This window comes from Mycteria americana, chromosome 3 (assembly GCF_035582795.1).
Source record: "Mycteria americana isolate JAX WOST 10 ecotype Jacksonville Zoo and Gardens chromosome 3, USCA_MyAme_1.0, whole genome shotgun sequence".
In the NCBI taxonomy this organism is placed as follows: Eukaryota; Metazoa; Chordata; class Aves; order Ciconiiformes; family Ciconiidae; genus Mycteria; species Mycteria americana.
Genome location: NC_134367.1, coordinates 75,730,122 through 75,749,693, shown reverse-complemented (window position 1 = coordinate 75,749,693; position 19,572 = coordinate 75,730,122). Strand labels below are relative to the sequence as shown.

General features: G+C 39.6%; 1 protein-coding gene across 1 annotated transcript in view; it reads left to right on the top strand.

Annotated features, from left to right (window-relative positions):
* Window positions 1-19,572, top strand: part of UTRN (utrophin) — a 394,273-nt gene that overhangs the window by 130,232 nt on the left and 244,469 nt on the right. Inside the window, exons 35-42 of the mRNA XM_075499063.1 lie at window positions 71-250; window positions 2,887-3,015; window positions 3,149-3,319; window positions 3,902-4,051; window positions 5,334-5,471; window positions 6,307-6,459; window positions 15,565-15,756; window positions 17,659-17,831. Of these exons, the coding sequence (XP_075355178.1) occupies window positions 71-250; window positions 2,887-3,015; window positions 3,149-3,319; window positions 3,902-4,051; window positions 5,334-5,471; window positions 6,307-6,459; window positions 15,565-15,756; window positions 17,659-17,831 (1,286 nt within the window). The remainder of the gene's footprint in view (window positions 1-70; window positions 251-2,886; window positions 3,016-3,148; window positions 3,320-3,901; window positions 4,052-5,333; window positions 5,472-6,306; window positions 6,460-15,564; window positions 15,757-17,658; window positions 17,832-19,572) is intronic.

Here is a 19,572-nt window from a genome sequence, read left to right as displayed (position 1 = left end):
GTGAAAATCTGGCTTCCTTGCCCTTGTGATTGGGAGCACTGTGCAGTGTTAATGGCTCCTCTTGTTTCAGAATGTGCTGAGAGAGCTGGAGAGGAGGAAAGCTGATCTGAAGAGCATCACGGAAAGCTGCACTGCGCTCCAGGCTCTGGTGGAAGGGAGTGAGACTTCCCTGGAGGAGAAGCTGTGTGTCCTTAATGCTGGCTGGAGCAGAGTTCGGACCTGGACCGAGGACTGGTGTGACACCTTGTTGGTAAGTTGCATGTGTGAGAAATATTTAGGGTGGTTCTCCCTCCACACCCTTGGAGCAGTTGCATTCTTACTTGTCTCACTTCGCTGTGATGTGAAGCTTTCATGATGTCTCATGGGCTTAAAGGTATGTAGAATGGATATCTGGTTACTCTGTAGATGGAGAGGTGAGTCATGAGGTTATATACAATGAGGAAGGTGGAAAATTGTTTTAGAAGTGTTTTAGATGTGCTGATAGGCATTGGTGCCATGCTCTTGGTAGTAGTGGCTATTGCTCAGTATGTAGGGGATGAAAATGCAGAATCTGGATGTAAGAGTGATGAAACTATGTAAATAGCCCAGGCAGACAGTTAACTTGACCTAGTGGGAATAACCTGCTTAGTTGTAGAGGATAAAACTAGGTTTAACTTTTTTTTTCTTTTTCTTTTGCCTTTCTCTTTCTCCTGGCTTTAGTGCTAGGACTCTTTTCTAGGTTCTTATTCTCCCTAGACTTTGTGGTGTAATTCCTCTTTTCTATAGAAAATCCAGCATATGCTTAGTGAACACCTTTCACACATCTGTTGTTTTAATCTCTTTGTCTTTCCTTTGTCCCCACCTTTTATGTGCCATCACATTACATTTTTAGTCTTTTGTCCTTATTTACAAATGTATCTCCTTGTACCTCTTCCCTATTAATGTTTTATCACTTTCTCTTTTACTATACCAACAGTGCTAGCCTTTTGTGTCCACTTCTTATTTAGCCCTTAATACAATTCTTGCTACCCTAGTGCATAGAAGTAACTTTCCAAACTATTCTGAAAGGGAGTATCTACCATCGCACATAAACTGAGTGGGTTATGGGGCATACAAGCATTCATAAAACTGCTAGTGGGTTTACTGATTAACTGGTAGTAGCTGATTCTGCCAGATTAAAATGAGGGGAAAAAACCCACCGGGTTATGGAAGTGTTGTTTGTTTCATAACAGGTTAATTAGAGCCCAGAAGTTGGATCTTGTGTTTTCTGTGTAACTTTCTATAAGCTCAGGAATTTATTAATGTAAGTAGAAAACAAAAGGAACTAGCCCAAACGAATTGGTTTCCATGCTGCTGCTGTGTGTGCTGCTCTTTATTCAGCCTGGGAGAAACCTCTGTGCCAGCTCCAGCATGAAAAGAGCATTTTTGTGTTGGTAGATTTCCTCAACACCCAGATGATGGCTGTTTAATGGACAATTGATAACTTCCTAGTGGTGTTCAGCAAAGCACTTGGGACCCTCTGTCAGCCTATTGCTCTTTTGGACAGCCCATAACTGCAAGTGTTTAAGAGTATGCTAACTCGGAGTTGAGGCCAACAGTGTCTGTTTGGCTGAGTAAATGGAAGACTAAGCGTATTATACAGCCCAAAGCTACAAGTTTTGCTAAATGGAAATGAAACAGTCCATTGATGCTAGTATCAGACTGATGTTTTCAGATAGTTAAGGTATTTCTGTGTTGTTCAGCTAATTATGACAATCCACCTTCAGAAGCCCCTGATATGGGCTGAAATTGTGGAAACTTTGGTGTATACCTAGATGGTGAACCCTGTGCATCCTGTCCAGAGCCTTTTGCAGGTCATACTGTTTGTTTCATAATCCGATGACATCCATGGTAGGAGTAGTCAGGTAATTTACCCTTATTTGTAAATGCTGTAAGGATGATCCACAACTAAAAACTTTCTAAATTATATTCATGTCTGGTGATGAATATTTATTGTCCTTGTGCTGACTTTATTAGGTTAAATCGTTCTTTCGCTAGATGAAGGTATAAGTTTCTTGATTTTGATATAGAGAACAATCATAGGCCTTCTCTCTCTTTCCTCCCCTTCCTTTGTTTTGTTAGTCTAAAAAAGATCAAAGCTTAGCTACCCTTTTTTGGGGTAAGAAGCTCTGTGCTTAAGCAGGATGGTACTTCTCTGAATCTGATAGCTTTGTTTTGTCACAGAGAATAATGTGTTGTTTCTGTCTGTGGCACCTAATGTTACAATTTCTGAGTACGTATGAAAGCAGACCTAATTAACATGTCTACAATGTGGTGACTTTTCTTAAGAGGAAGAAATACTTTAATCAGTAAAATATCAAAAGTTTACTATTATAATTTGTAAGTTTTAGTGTAATCCCCTTTCAATTAAAAAAAAAACAACCCAACAGCAATTGCACATAATGCATACTGTTGTATCTGCTAGTGATAATTGTAAAAACAGTTTTGGTTTTTGGGTCTACTAAGTTGTGGTCTGGCTGTAATGTTGTAATACGTTCTCTGTCTTTATTTAGTTGGACAAACCACCTCAGCTATTTCTGTTTCCCTTTCTTGAATTAGGAACAATAATATTGAAGGGTCTGGAATGAAAATTGAATTCTTGTAAATACTTATTGAAGGTGAAAGGTACAGTCTAATTTTCAGTGTTCCTTTCCAAGGTGTATCCATAACACTTTATTCCATTGATCTCCTTTTTACTCATAATGGTGGTTTTGGCAGGGTTTTTTTTCTGTGTTTTTTTTTTTTTTTTTCTTGGTGTGTGTTTTTTTTTGTGTGGGTGTTTTTGGTTTGTGCTGGGTTTTTTTGTGGTTTGTTTTTTTTTTTTTTTTTAAGTTTCTCACATTGATACATTTTTTCATCTTTTTCCAGAATCATCAGAGCCAGCTGGAAATTTTTGATGAAAATGTTGCCCACATAAGTACTTGGTTGTATCAGGCTGAAGCCTTGCTGGATGAGATTGAGAAAAAGTCAGCAAGCAAAAAGGAGGAAACTGTGAAGGTAGGAAATGTTGCTGTCAAGTAACCACTTCTGGATTCTGAATGAAGTCAAGTCAGGTTTGCTGCCTTTTTTTTTTTTTTAAGTATTTTTTCCTTTCCTAGGGTAACCATTTGCATTTTCTTTCACTTGTTAGCGCTTAACATCTGAATTAGATGATGTTAGTCTTCGAGTGGATAATGTGCGTGATCAGGCTATCATCCTAATGAATGGTCGGGGGGTGTCATGCCGTGAACTTGTTGAACCCAAGCTGGCAGAACTGAACCGTAACTTTGAGAAGGTCTCTCAGCACATCAAAAGTGCCAAGGTGAGGATGAGTGAGCCCCAAAACATGCTTGGGGGGGTCTATGACAAAATGATAGCAAATAGCTTTAGGGGATAGATCTTTATGTGTTAGAACAGCGCTTTGCTGCTTTTGATTCTCTTTTAAGTGTAGATATTTATAGGTGAAAAATGGACAGACTGATTTTTAGACCAGCTGCTTTTTTTACCTGAGTAGCAGGTGATAACTTGAGTTGCAAAGGAAAATTTACAAATAACTGTGTATTATAAAGATTCAGAAAAATGTGTATATTGCAGTACATATTTATATGAACTATGGAACAGCATCATAAAGCTAATGTGACTGGACGTTTTTGGTTTGTTTTGAGATGAAAAAGCTCAGATCGAAGTTTGAAGGTAGAAGCTTGGTAATACCTACCAACACTTGTGTCCAAGCTAACTCTCAGTGTTAGATCAAATAACTCTTGCAATTTTTTAAATTTCTTTTTTTTATGCTGATATCTGATGGTCCTACAAACTGGCATACCTGTTCATGGAGCTCATGAAACTGTGTGTGACAGCTCAGGCTAAATTTTCAGCATGAACAAAGTTTTATTTTGCTTTGCAGATGCTTGTTGGACAAGAACGACTTCCTGTTGTGTCAGAGCCCCGTGAAGTCAGAGTAGCTTTTCCAGACCCGGAAAAATTCGAGAGTGACATACAGAATATGTTGAAAGTTGTGGAAAAGCATCTGGAGTTGAGTGGGGAAGATGAAAAGGTTTGTGAGCAATGGTAGAATTAAATAACTGACTGACTCCCTTTCTGTTTTGTCCACATGTTATGTTCCTCTAGACTTTGAGGGGGAATTATTCAGAGAAAATCTTTTCAAGACAGGAGTAGAAAATGAAGGGAATTACTAGGTTGTTGGAAACACTGTACAATTTTCCCATACTTTTCCCATAGCTGCTGCCTCTTGGCTGGTCCATTGAGAGTAACTAGTCACACATCAGTCTGTATTTTCATCAGGGTTTTATATAATTCCAGTAGTGAACTTTGATTTTCATTTATCTTCTCTCTTCTACCCAAAGTAGCTCTTTACTTTTACAGGAAGGATTCCTTATAATAGGGTGCAAAACTATTTTTTTTTTTTCTTTCTTCATATCTAACTGTCTGAACTTATGTTGAAATGATTACTTAATGCAGCTGAGACTCTTTCTATGTATTTGGCAATTTTGGGCCTCTAATCTATTGCATTGGGTAGATACTTTTTTCACTTTAAATTTAAACTGGTATGATATATTGAGTCACAGTGCGTAGGTCAGGTCAGTGGATGCTTGTGAGATGAGGTGCAAATAAGAGTGCTGTAATATAGCTCATAGCAAGTCCAAATAAGAATTTGGAACAAAATTTATCTTTTTCTAGATTCTTATTGAGGCTCTGCTGTTCACCTGTATAAAACTGTCATACTTTTGTTTGTATCTTGTTCACAATAGCCTTGTTGGCTACAAAATTGAGTAAAGTCCTGTTAGGCCACCCTATCTGCCTTTCTTTTTAAGCTCATGAAATATTATAAACTGAGCTGGAAAGTTGAATATAAGTCTATGGAAAATGGTATGTATACTACAGAAAACAATTTTTAAAAGGCCTCTATGGAAGGACCTATTATTATAGAACATATGCTTCCCTTTGTGCTATTTTTATATTTATTATGTTTTCGTTTTCTTGCTATTCTGCGCTGAGCTTGCTCATTATTGTCAAGGAATGTTTAGAATAGAAATGGAGCTGAAGTCATAGCACCCTCTTGCTGTGGTTGCCTACTGCTTGCTCATTGAGTGAGCTTCTTGCAGGGCATCTTTTTATGAAGTTTATGGAATGACCAAGTTGGATTTTAGGATTTGGTAGTTGTGGAGGAGAGTCTCTGCTTGAATTTGTTTGGCTCACATTTGGATAACAAAACAACAGTTTGGTACCATTACTCTTAATATCTAAGCAGGTAATAAATTGATTTTGGAAGCCATAGCTGAGCTTTCTGTAGTTAATGCAGACTTGTGTAATTTTAGCTGGATCAAGAAAGAGCTCAGATTGAAGAAGTTTTACAGAGAGGAGGGCAGTTGTTACAGCAGCCTATGGAGGACCATAAGAGAGAGAAGATCCGCATACAGCTGTTGCTTCTGCAGAAAAAGTACAAGAGTGTGCAGGTATGATTATGATAGTTACTATAGTTAAAGCTCATTTATGCAGTATGGTATCCCACTTACATCCCTTTGGTATCCCACTTACAACATGGTTATGACATTTTTAGTGTATAAGATTCTCTGAGGAAGAGTTAAATGTACACGCAGTCTGACTCTCTGAATCTTTGCAATTCCAAAATACGAATTTTGTCATTCCAAAATTTTGGGGGAGTGGTTTTGATTTTTAAAGTCCTTTTCACAGCTTCACAGAGGGCCGCCCTATACAGATGGGTGCAGACAGTTGGGCATTTGCTTCACTTGTCTTTGCTGGCTCTCCAGCAGAGGTTGGTCTCCACCACCAGGCTGTGTGAAGAGTGAGCACATGGGCACATGTACACAAACTTATTCATTGAGTTCTCAGCTGAAGAGGTTTGTGTGAATATGAGTCTGTTCCTGAATTCCTCTTGCTTCCTATAGAGGGTATTATCAGCAGTTGCGGACTCTAGTATGTTGTGGTGCTTTCATACACATGCCATATTAAAAATGTTTTTGCGAGGAACAAAGGGGATCTGTATTCTTATACTCCTTTTAGCTCACCTCTTTGAATCATATTAGAGTTGGTAAGGTGAGGTGTAGCTCAAAGGCCGGGTAAGACCCTCAGGCTGGCTTTGATTACATGTTTGCGCAGATAAATAGAATATAGCTATTTTAAAAAAATAAATGGCTCCTATTGCATATTTTGGAATTTGCTTCTTCAAATGAGTCCCTCAAGTATTTTTGTTTTTCAAATAAATAAGACCTATTCTGTTCACTACTTCCCTCTTCTTATACTGTATTTTCCTAATACACTGGATTGTAGGAGTGCAGGTCATTTCAAAGGAGGCAGGTGGTGGAACTCTCCCCAGTGTTTTCCCAGTATAAGAAGGAACATGACAGTCTCATGAAGTGGCTGGATGAGGCTGAGCACCGTCTGTCAGGGCTGCAAGGTGTGGAAGATGAACAAAAACTACAGGTAAATAAGACTTTTTTTCTTGAAGCAAACAGAGTGAACGCTATATATGAGCTTTCGAGATTCATATATTAGGGTTTTATGGCTGTTCTTTTGACACCTTCTTGGAAAGAAGTGTTTTCAAAATGACAGCATTCATTTTTTATTAGGAAATTATCTGCTTATAGTAGTTTGGGATTTCTACATAGTCATCATAGGTCCAAAATATCCCAGCCACCAGGCCCAAGTCTTAGAGCATGATCTGGGCAATGTGCTTCAATCAGGACAGTTTCTCTTGCCAGTCTTGCTCATGGGCGTTGTCTTGGCTCTTTTTGATAGCCTGGCTCAAACAGCCTGATTCAATGTTGCATTGGTGCAGGTATGATAAAAGCCTTGTTTGAGGCTTAAACTCAATGCCTCTGCATCCTGTGGTTGGGATATTGTAACTACTCTGATGCTGCCTTTCACTGCCTCAAGGGCTTAGGGAATGATAACTACCCTCATGTGATTGATATTACTCTACACAATGAAGATTAATAAAAGTGACAAAGGTTGAAGTATTTCTGATGAGAAGACTTATGTGTGATAATGTGTGTGTGCGGGTCTTGACAAACAATTTCACAACTGATTTAATAGGATGTCAGGGTCTGATAAAATTTACTGCCCAGAAAGCTGTATGTCTTAATTGTTGATGGTACAGATACTTTCAGTGAGGTTTGTTTTTTTTTTTTTTTTTGTTTTGTTGTGGTTTGGTGGTTTTGTGGGGTTTTTTTTGGGTGTGGGTTTTTTTTAATTTTATTTCTCTTTTTCATCCTTCAAAACACTTTGCATGGTAATTACATTAATATTTTAGGCAATAACAGTGAGGAACCTTGTGAAGCAGTAAGTAATTTCTTGGACAAGCTTGGGGGCTAGGCAATCTGTCAAGTACTTCTCAGTTTCTGTGTATGAACCTTCATAATTAAAACCAATCAATCTCTTTTTGACTGCTCTGTAACTTTTTAACCCTACACCAATTAACTTGGAGGCAGGGGTAAAGTGCTCTGGTTCCCTGTGAGACTCACACCACAAAATCATGATGTGGTGCTCTTCATTCACAGCTGTAGTGCTACGTGGCTTCAGCTGCCTATGATAGCTGTAGACCTATGGCAGATGGTCTGCTCTCCTTGGTCACACAGGCTATTCAGTTTCAGCTATGAAAGTAAACCTTTTAAATCTACTCTGTAGAGAGACTTTTTCAAATTACAAGCTCCCGTGCAGAGCTGGGCAGCAAAGATGGCCCCAGGGTCTGTTTAACTGTACAACATCTGACTGCTCTGTTGGGTCCCCAGTGGTAACTCCTGATGTACTGTGGTACTTGCACATGAGCTCCCTGGGACATGACTGATGCCAAAGAATTTGTCTGAAGGAAATGGGGATCCATATACATTTAAAGTAAAACAGCATGATTCAGTTCTTCTGTTTGACCATCAGCTGCTTTGAGTGAATCACTTACTGTATTGAAAAGGGAAAAAGGTGCACCTGGATGGTTCTTTGATAATGGGAGTAGTCCAGTTGTGCCACAGACTGGTCTTCCTTGTCACTGTTGGTCTCAGTGCAGGTTGACTGATCTTCTCTAAGGAAGATCCTTTGACTCCTATAAAGCCCTTTTCTTTAGGGATATACGGCAGCTAATCCCTGGCACTGCTGGATCCATTCCTGGATTACTGCATCTTGGTACCTGGGTGCTGAATGCAGAATATCGTGTAAATATGGATTAGCATAGCAATTACAGTAGACTATTGGTGGAGAAACATTATCTTTGCTCAGAATTAGTTAAGTTGTGTAAAAGTATCCTTATACTTCCAGATGTAGTTTCTAGTCTGGCTGAGTCAGCTAGGATTTCAGAAAGGCACCACAGCAGTTTTCACTACTGCTGTGAAACTTGAAAACTGCTGCTTTTGCTTCATGTCCCTGTGTCTTTAGCTTTCTGATATTTGAGTGGTAAGCCAGCCTGTCTCAGGTGACCTTATTTTACTTTTATGGCTTGTTCTTTCACCTGCTTTACTAATTGATCTTGAATACCAAAAATGGTATGGGACCATACCATTTCTGAAGGGAGAAATAGTGTTCCCAAATATCGTCATTTTAGATGAAGACAGTTGCTCCAGAATCTTCTTCGAGCCACCAGACTTGACTTACCCTCAGCACCAGGGGGGACCTAATACTAAAATTCTGCAACAGAAACTGCCCCTCCCCAATTTTTACCATCTATTCGGTGCTTGAACACCCTCCCTCCCCCTCCTTTAGTCAGTAGGGATATCTGATGAAGGTGGGGAAAGGGAAACCCTGGATGTATTCATAGGGTCCCCAGGCTACCAAATAGCAAATTGCAGTGCTTTTTCCTCATCTCAGCTCAGGATTGAGAAGCACTAAATGAGTTCTTGACCCACTGGTGTGCAGCTGGCTCAACCCCTCACCTTGATGTAAGGAAGGTGCAGTGAGCAGAGGAAGAGAAACTAGTATTTGAAATGAACGTAACAGGGAGGGAAAGAAAGGTTTCAGCTGCCGAGCTGGGGAGTAGACTCCCATTAAGGTTTTATGTAATACATTATTTACATTTTTGTAAATGAGTATGGAGGAGAGGACTTATTTATGGTGCTTGAAGGTCATATATATCTATATATTGATTTGCTGGAAGTGGCTGGATCATAAATATTCCTCCTCATGTATGCTTCTAGGGATTATGGAGTTAAGTGTCTCTGAAATATTGGTAACCCTTCTGCATAGCAGGTACTTCTGAATAAGCCTTGTTGTCGTGGTTTAGCCCCAGCCGGCAACTAAGCACCACGCAGCCGCTCGCTCACTCCCCCTCGGTGGGATGGGGGAGAGAATCGGAAGAGCGAAAGTAAGAAAACTCGAGGGTTGAGATAAAAACAGTTTAATAGGTAAAGCAAAAGCCGCGCACACAAGCAAAGCAAAACAAGGAATTAATTCACTACTTCCCATGGTCAGGCAGGTGTTCAGCCATCTCCAGGAAAGCAGGGCTCCATCACGCGTAACGGTTACTTGGGAAGACAAACGCCATCACTCCAATGTCCCCCCTTCCTTCTTCTTCCCCAGCTTTATATACTGAGCATGACGTCATGTGGTATGGAATAGCCCTTTGGTCAGTTTGGATCAACTCTCCTGGCTGTGCCCCCTCCCAGCTTCTTCTGCACCTGGCAGAGCACGGGAAGCTGAAAAGTCCTTGACTAGTACAGCAGCAACTAAAACATCTCTGTATTATCAACACTGTCTTCAGCACAAATCCAAAACATAGCCCCATACCAGCCGCTACGAAGAAAATTAACTCTGTCTCAGCTGAAACCAGGACAGTATCCACCCCTTATTCCATACCATTTACGTCATGCTCAGGTCTCACACTATTCAATACATTCTCATTACCCACCATCACCCTTCCCATCCTTTGATATAATACACACATATCATTCCCTTAGTCTATGGACCACCCCTACAAAATATTTGTAAAATGACCATAAATGTCCACAAAATGTCCACTGAGTTCATTTAGTCGATGACTTTGGGCTTCATCTCTTATGGTTGTTACTCAGGACAGGAGAGGTGGTGTGTTGCTTGGGGTTATTGGGCACCAAAGCCAGCTCAGGTCAGGTCACTGCTGCACTTGCACTGCTTCTTGTAAGGCTTCTCCTCCATTGGTTCAGGTGGTTCCGGCTGTAGTAATTCCTATAACATGCAACTCAAATCATGGGTTACAACAATTTAAAGGTATATCTATTACAATGTCCACCCCTGGTCCTTTTGGACCAGGTTATAGGGTTTAACATTGCAATTAACTCCTCCCCTTGCTCCTAGCCTGGCTAGCAACAAGGGGTTCCTGCTATAGTAATTCCCACAACACGCAACTCAAATCCCGGGATACAACAATTTAAAGGTATTTCCATTACAATCTCCACCCCGGTCCCTTTGGACCAGACCATCAGGTTTAACATTGCAATGAAGTCCTCCCCTTGCCCCTGCTCCAGCTTGGACTTATCCACAGAATGCAGTACCTTCAGAAGTAAACTTGCTCTAACATGGCCTCATGCACAGCCACTGATGCTTCAAGGTGTACCTGCTGCAGCATGGACTTCGTCCACAGCCACAGATGCTTCGAGGTATACCTGCTGCAGCATGGACTTCGTCCACAGCCACAGATGCTTCGAGGTATACCTGCTGCAGCATGGACTTTATCCACAGCCACAGATGCTTCGAGGTGCACCTTATCCAGCGTGGACTTATCCTTGGACCACAATCCCTTCAGAGGTATACCTGCTGTGGCACAGACATAACCATGGCCACAGACGTTTCAAGATATACCTGCTCTGGCATGGGCTAATCCATGGGCACAGACGCTTCGGGGTGTCCTGCTCCCACGTGGATTCATCCACAGGTCACAGTCCCTTGGACTCGAGTTCACACCGGAGTTCCAGCCTGTCCAGTACAGCAGCACAGAAACAGCAGCAATGCCCTGGCCATCTGCCAGCCCAGGCACAAGGCCATTGCTGTTATCAAAGTGTTCCCAGGCACAGCAGAGTAAGGTGATCAGCAGTACAGCAGCACGGCAGGCAGCAAAAGCAAAAAGCAGCCACTAACGAGCCCTAGACTCTAACATACAGTAAGGCAAGCAAGCCTATGGCAAGCACAGAAGCCTGCTGATTAATAGCTAAACAGCAATAACAGCTATAAATTCTATCTGGCACATTCCAATCAAATCTGTCATTATCTCAAACCCTCGAGCCCCACGTTGGGCGCCAAAAAGGACTGTCGTGGTTTAGCCCCAGCCGGCAACTAAGCACCACGCAGCCGCTCGCTCACTCCCCCTCGGTGGGATGGGGGAGAGAATCGGAAGAGCGAAAGTAAGAAAACTCGAGGGTTGAGATAAAAACAGTTTAATAGGTAAAGCAAAAGCCGCGCACACAAGCAAAGCAAAACAAGGAATTAATTCACTACTTCCCATGGTCAGGCAGGTGTTCAGCCATCTCCAGGAAAGCAGGGCTCCATCACGCGTAACGGTTACTTGGGAAGACAAACGCCATCACTCCAATGTCCCCCCTTCCTTCTTCTTCCCCAGCTTTATATACTGAGCATGACGTCATGTGGTATGGAATAGCCCTTTGGTCAGTTTGGATCAACTATCCTGGCTGTGTCCCCTCCCAGCTTCTTCTGCACCTGGCAGAGCACGGGAAGCTGAAAAGTCCTTGACTAGTACAGCAGCAACTAAAACATCTCTGTATTATCAACACTGTCTTCAGCACAAATCCAAAACATAGCCCCATACCAGCCGCTACGAAGAAAATTAACTCTGTCTCAGCTGAAACCAGGACACTTGTTTTGCCACAAATCTGTTAGCTAGAAAAGCCTGCATCGGAAGTTTGTATCTCCTTGAGTTCCTTCTTTTCTAACCTTGCTTTGGTATTTATTTAAATTGCTCTATTCTCACTTGGCTTGGAATGAGGGAAAGGAAAAATTAAACCTTAAATTGCAGAGGTAATTAGTTGACTAAAGTTCCTGAGAGATTTTTCCAGGTTTTAGAAAACTGTTTTGAAGTGAAAATGATAATTTTGCAGATGGCAAGTGAATTTGCTGTTGCAGGCACAGTGCAGTTTTTCTTATAAACTGAAACACAGCCACCATCTTGAAGGATCTTGAAGTATTATTCCTGTAATAAAGAAAACATGTTTGTTTGCCTGTTGTGCTTTTTATAGGGAAGGTTCTGGGTTACTTAAATATCAACCATTAGCTACATTGCCCACAAATATGTTCCTTACTGACTGCATTAATTAACCCAGAAGAACCAATAACATGGACATGAGATTTTAGCTTTGGAAAACCTTTTTCTAGAAAACTGGCTATGAAATAGTTTGAGAGAGAGAGGATGGTCAAGGAACGTTAAAAAGTGAGCGTTTCTAATCAAAAGGGTATTTATTTGCAAAGATGATAAAATATTGTGTGGTGATCTGAGATTAGACTGGGTAGACACTTTTGGTTAAAATGTTTATGTAGTGAGACATGGAAGGTAAATTATTTAAGTTTACATCAATTTCTTGGGCAGTATTTTCCAAAATCCACTTGGAAGCAAGTCAGAGTATCTCCTTGAATTGAATCTTTGGTAGATTTTGTTTCAAAATATATTTAAGTGTAAAAGGGGAGAAGGGAAGAAAATCTGAAACCAAATTCTGAATTGCAGGTCAAACTAGATGCTAAGTATAGGAGGAAACAAATTTTATTTATGACCACTGAATTAAAATTATTTTTAGCAGCTCTCATTGAGAGGCCTTATTTATAGAATGTACATGAGTAACTGAGTATTCCCCTTTTTTCCCCCAGTCCTACATTTTTCCTGGTATTTAAAGAGAGACCAAATTTAATAAAGATGCTCAGTTACCACTGAAATTAAAGTAGAAAAGGGCTATTAAGTCATCCAGTCAGATCTCCTCCTAAATAATCTTTGATTAACTTTTTATTTTTGGGTGCTTAAGAAAGAGTTTGCTTGCCGGTTTTTTGGTTTTGTTTTGTTGTTTTTTTTTTTTTTTTTTAATTAAACAAACCCCCAAACCTAAAAACCAGCTTGTGTGACATTTAGGTGTTTGATTTGTGTGAGACAGTTATGTCAAACTTCTGCTCTTCCATTTTTTGGTACTTTAAGCTGCATTTTAGAAGCTGCCAGTCTGTGATGCAAGGTGGGGAACAGCTGAACAATTAAACTCAGCTGTAGTGAAGCACTAATGTGTTTGACACTTACATACGTTCACCTTTAAGAAGGAGGGTTGTGAAAGGAGGAAACATCATCTTGGTGATGGGAGGCAGCTGGAGGAGATTAGTAATGAGGTGTGCTCTGCAGGAACAGCACCAGGAGGAATTCACTGCTTTGCAGAAGAGCAGCAACCTGGCCCAGGATGGTGCTACTGGGGAAGCAGAAAGTTTCAGTATATGTCAACAAGTGGAAAACAGTATATGGCAACAAGTGGAAAACAAGTTTGCATGCTAACAGGTGCTGTTTTGAATCTTGTGCAAGTTTTTTCTAATGGGAGATAAGGCAATGTGTGTACAGTAGACAGATAATAAAGTCCAGTGGCCTATTCATTTGGGTGAAGTCCAGATTCTGGACTGTTGCCTGTGTGAGAATGGGACTTGTGGGATGATGGAGAGTTAGAGAAAAGTTTGTGAAGATGTTGCAGGTGGCTGTGCTGCAGCAGGCATCCTGGTGTTTGTTCAAACCCAGGCTCATTCCACATTGCTAGGGAAAAGATACTTTGAGTTGCACGAGCTTTGTCTGATTTCTTCAGAGCTGGGGCCTCTCCTCCCACAGGAAATCATACCACTGTCTAAGCCTTGGGCTTTTGCTCCAAATTTCAGTGATGGAAGCTGACAAAATATATACAGCGCCTCAAGAAAATGTGTTTGGGGAGAATCGGGGACCAAGACACTATTTGTAGCTAAAGCATATGGAGTAGTTTATGGTTTTTACTGCGGTGCTTGCTTGCTGTACTGTTACTGAATCAAAAGCAATGCTGACTATTTTATGATGCTTGTCTGTAATACTTGTTTTCAGTAGACTCAATTTATGCTTATATGCCTGTACATCCTATTTCTTTGGTGTGCAATGAATGACTGAAAACATTGTTTACCACCAAACAATGTTTGGTGGTAAAGGTCTTGTGGAAGTACAACTGTGTCCCCAGTTTCAACACAGGGATGAGTGTCTACTTTAAAAAACAAAACAAAAAAAACCCCAAACCAAGTGAAAACAAATAAAATCCTTAGGAGAATTCAGTGCATGAGAAGAAATCCTGAATGGTGAATATTTGAACATATCTTTTCTGCTGCAGTCCTTTTTTCTTTTGAACTACACATGCTGCATGTGTTAGATTCCAGTTAATTTGAGTGACATATTTGAAATGCTCAGAAACATGTGGAGGAGGAAGATACAGACAGGTGTTTGCAAACAACTTTGTTAGTGAGGCTTAATATTTTACTGGCTGTCAGCTGTGCTAGTGATTTGCATGTGTGCACCCAGGCCAGACTAATTGCAAAGTAAAATTCACTGGCTGAAATCGCTGTGAACATACATTTATTCTTCACACTCTTAAGCGTATTCTCAGCTGTTAGTAAATCATACAGTTGAGTGCCTCTGTCTCTGTCTTGCTTGACTCACATTTACTGAGTACAGGATGGTGGCTTAGAAGTTGCTTGAATTCTTCAGTATTTGGAGGTGGGTTTACTTTTTCATTGCTGATTTTAAAGAACTGGTCTGTTTTCAGAGATGGTAACAGAATCCTGTTGGGCAAGAAACCTTTTCAGCAAAAAACTTGCTTTCAGTCTTCAGAGTATCTGCTTCACCTGCCTCTACTGCCTTTGCCAGGCATGGCAGAGCATAGCTTCTTGCAGCTGGCTTCCTAATGCTTCAGATCCAGGCCATCATTTATGATCCAAGAAAAAGCTGCATTAAATTACTGTTCTTGCTTTCTTATCTGCTAACATGGTACTTGGCTAGATAGCCTGGTCTTACAGCCAGGGCAGATAACAATGGCCAAGCTCTTGAGGTGTTACTGTCTCTTATTGCTTTGCTGAAAAAAGCATTTTGTGGTACTGCTGGAGCACTAATTTATTTAAAAAATGGTTGGAAAATGTGGGTGGGGATGCTTATTGAAAAGAATGTGAAGAGGAAAAAAGTCTGCTTCAGTAAATTGGTCACTTCTGGGAGTCCTTGATGATGAAAGAAGCAGACAGTGGGTTGTAATCACAACTAGATACAGGCTCAATCAAGAAGTGTAATTTCTGGAAATGGTAAGGATCAAGGTGAGAGAAACAGCATTGCCTTTCCCACTCCCCAGAGTTTTAATAAAGAATAATACAGGGTCATTATGAAGCATGATACCTACTGTTTTCTAACTTCTTTTTTATAAATATAGAAACAGTTATCTGCAGGACTTGCAGCTTTCTGAATTTATGTAACTTTGCTAGAAATGCCTTTGTTTTGTCTTTTAATGTAGGAAAGTACTTATTCTGAATATAGCCTACTGATTTGGGATTTTTTCATAAAATTGCTTGTTCTTTGAAATATAAAATTAACTTTCATGTTTTTAGGCAATCCCTGTCCAGCAGAGGTTAAAAGGCCACTTTGCTGCAGGGATTAGGAACTTGCCTTTTTCGGCTGAATACTTGGTTGAAATCAACAAAGTCTTGCTGGCCATGGCTGATGTTGAACTGCTGCTGAATGCACCAGAGCTAAATACTGGCATCTATGAGGATTTTTCAACTCAGGAAGATGCACTGAAGGTACTGCATGTCTAAGCACAATATTCAGAGGGAAGAACGGGAGAAGGGAATAGTAGAAGAAAAAAGACCACCTTAGTGACTGGATAGCTCTATTTGTATTTTTGCTCAGTATATACTGGATCAATATGCACTGAAAATTAAATAACGAGACGGTTTTGTGGCTAATTTTTCTTTTATACAGAATCTAGATACAAAGTGAGCAGCACAGAAGCTGGGTGGGAGGTTGGGGAGAAGGGTTTGACTTCTTTTGTTGGAGAAACTGTTGTGTTTTTCATCATGTAGTTTACATAATATGTAGAGAAATGCTAAAGCCAATCTCCTTACGTTCCTGCTTGGTCTCCTTAATACAGCTGCTGTTCTCTGTGTCATGTGAAACAATTGTTTACATAGGAAGAGGGAGAAAGGGAGATTCTTGACTTTTGTATGAAGCTATATATGAGGCCACAAGACAACGGTACCTGTTCTGATTAGCAAAGCATCAATATGTTCTCAGTTTTAAGCTCCCGCTTCTCCTCATTGCCAGTCAGTGGATTCACCTGTGTGATTAATGATGAGGAAGTAGTTAAGCGTTTGCCCTTCTTCAAAAGGGGATGAAGAAAGTATGTTTGAAAATATTGAATCCTGCTGTCAAATGTGAGTTAAGTATGTAGAAGTCTGAGTCCTGGTTAATTTTGAGCATGCAAAGGAACATGATACGTATTCCCACAGAAAACATCCATTGGAGTTGGGAATTGCACATGGTGTGGTGCAGTGTAGATGTACCTCCGTGGGCTGTGAACCGTAGTGGGGTCCGTGTGTCCTTATATTTGAGATAGCCAGGCTTTGCCTCTCACCCAGGGCTAGATCAGCTGTTTCTGCAGCTGTTATACGGGTCCTTTAAAAGCTTTTCAGAATTTTAGTCCGCTTTTTTGACTTGCTTTTCTTTATGCTGTGTACATGCTTTCATTTTTCGTATTTGTTTTTTGGCATAGTTTTCAAAAGCAAATAGAGGAATGATGCCAACCTTTGACGAAGTGGGTGACTCTTCTGTTTTGTTGATGAGATTCTCTTGTCCCTGTTTACTCTGCTTCTGTGCTCCCTTAAGTACAATTAGGATGTTTATGTCAAGATGGGTTTAAAATACTTCATTTTGGTGCGGGTCTCGTCTGATTTTGAAATTTTGTTATATTCTAAGGCAGTTTTCAGAAGAAGCAAATAGCAGAGCATAGAATTTTTAAAGTGTTACTTATCTTTTTGAATTTAAAACAGTAAATTCCACTGTTTGCATGGACTGTTAGTCCTCTGAATACCAAGGCAGCCTTACAAACAGCATCTGGTTTAAAGGTATTTTTGCATCATAGTTCAATGATAGTTGAGATAGATTGCTTTAACTTTGTCATTTAAATCTAAAACTTTTATGTAGCTTATGCTTTTGCAGTTCTGTGCATATGGGAGGTTACATGAAGCATAATAAAGTCACGTGTTTTGTGTCTCATTTTTTACATAAGGAAGGAATATGTATAGCGTCTTCATGACATGGGCAGATTTGTTTAATAATGAAGATACTACTGTTTTGAGAAGTATGGTATGCCCCTTGACCTCAGGACCAGATTTGATATATAAAATATTTAATCCTCTTCATAAAAAACTGAGAAGGACACATGCTTAAGAAGGTGTGATGAACTATTCAGTTCAGTTGCTAAAACTGATTTAATCTGTGAACTGCTGATGCTGATGGTCATGGTCTTACTGTAGATACTGATTTTTTGGAACAGTGTTTTGAAGAGATTACTTTTTGGTCTCTTCTTTTAAGTTAGTGGTGTGGTTTTTTTTGTTGGTTTTTTTTTTTTTTTTTTTTTTTCTTTTTCCTCCCCCTGCTAGAGTTGACTTTACTAATGGTTTGTGTCATTACTATGCTTGCAGAACATAAAAGATATTTTGGATAAACTTGGGGAACAAATTGCGGTCATACATGAGAAGCAGCCTGATGTTATATTAGAAGCATCTGGACCTGAGGCGATACAAATAGGAGATGCACTAACCCAGTTGAATGCGGAATGGGATAGAATTAATAGAATGTACAATGATCGTAAGTGGTAAGTCAAGGAAGTTTGGTTTCTGTGACCAAGTGGTAAATATTTTATGTACTTGGATATAAGCGTTTTACAAATGTACTCCCAAACTCTTTATCTTCATTGTTAGGGTAATCAGCTTTAATATGTTAGTATAACACGATAATTGCCAGAATTATTGAATGTTGAAACAGTTAACATGCAAATTGTAGTTTGGGTGCTTTTATGAAACTGATTGTTTTTACTTTATAAAATAGAATATTTTGTTTATAAAACATAAAATTTTTGTTTTGTAAAGGTATCGCAAAGCAAAGTTCTAGAAGAAAAATGTTGAGTAGGACATCTTTTAACAAAGAATTCAGGGCTTGTTTTGAAGGAGGGAAGGAGTTTGAAGGATGAGGTCTTTAAAATACAGTATGTATGATAGTTGGCAATAATCTTTGTTGTAAATAACTGAAGATGAGAGATGACCACATTAGAAAATTTTGTGGTTGAGAAAACAGGAAAATATTGAAATCCGTGCTTAAGAAAAATGTATCTCCTATTTCCTTTCCACAAAGATCAAATAGGTGTAATTTCACTTACGCCAAAAAAATAGGGGGGAAAAAAATTAAACTAAGCTGTGATTTCTCCCTGCCCCTTACAGAAAGCATTTTCAGTTTACAGTATCTTATCTGAAACATCTTTAAATGTTTAAAAATAAAATCAATACCACTTAGTCAAACTTAGAAAAATGTGTCAGGCATTTTAAGTTGGAATTGGTGAAAGTATGAAAGTATGTGTTTGGGAAGTTACCACTAAGCTGAAGGTACTCACACTGCAAACAGCAGTAGACACTGAGATTGCTGCTATGAAAAAAAACCCTTAATGACTGAAAATTATTTTATGAAACTTAAAATTAAATGCAAAGGCTCATACTGTAGTTAATTTGCTTTTACAGTATTTGCTTTTTAATAGTAATACAAGGTAATGGTTAAGGCAGAAGTTCATACAACGTAAAGTAATGTCTAGCCATGTTCACTTGCTATGCAGCACCAGAAATTTGATACCAAACACATTTGTCAGTGTATTTTGAAAAGAAGTTTTTTTAGGACGTGTGTGTTACGTAAGCTGATGTTTTCAACTCTTTCTCAGAGTACTGGTGTTATGTGTAGGAATATAAAAGTTGGTTGGTGGTATTGTCTAAGCAGAGACTTCCAAAAATTCTGGGCCACTGGCTCAGTGAAGCATCAAGATTTCGAATAAGTCAGCAGGCACTGTTTTTTTCACTGTTTTTTAATTTGAAAACAAATAGTGGTGCCAGCTGGGTACCACTTTCTGTGCTATTGCTGGCTGCCTGTGGTCACCTGCCGTATTTGGAGACAACTGCTCCAGAATCTGCTGCCCATCTGTATTTATGTGCCTGCAGATATTTTGTTGTCTTCATAGGTATGACGCGCACTAAGCTTTAGTTATGCCTTTTTTTTCCCCTCGTAACTTAATTGAAAATCTTTAACTAGTATTATGCTTTTGTAAGTATGAGTACAATTTCATTTACTACTTAAACTTCGTTTCGTTAAGTAGCCAGGGTTAACCAGAAACCTAGTCTTCCAATTGAAAAAGATAAGTGTATCAAAGAGTAAGTCCAATGTTTATGATTAGCTGGCAAAAAAGTAACAGACTATATCCTCAGTTGGTTCACTGAATACAAATTAATCTTGAACTTCATAAAGTTTGTAAAGCTCTGTATCTTAATGAGAATAATATTGGGTGCAATTTTCATACA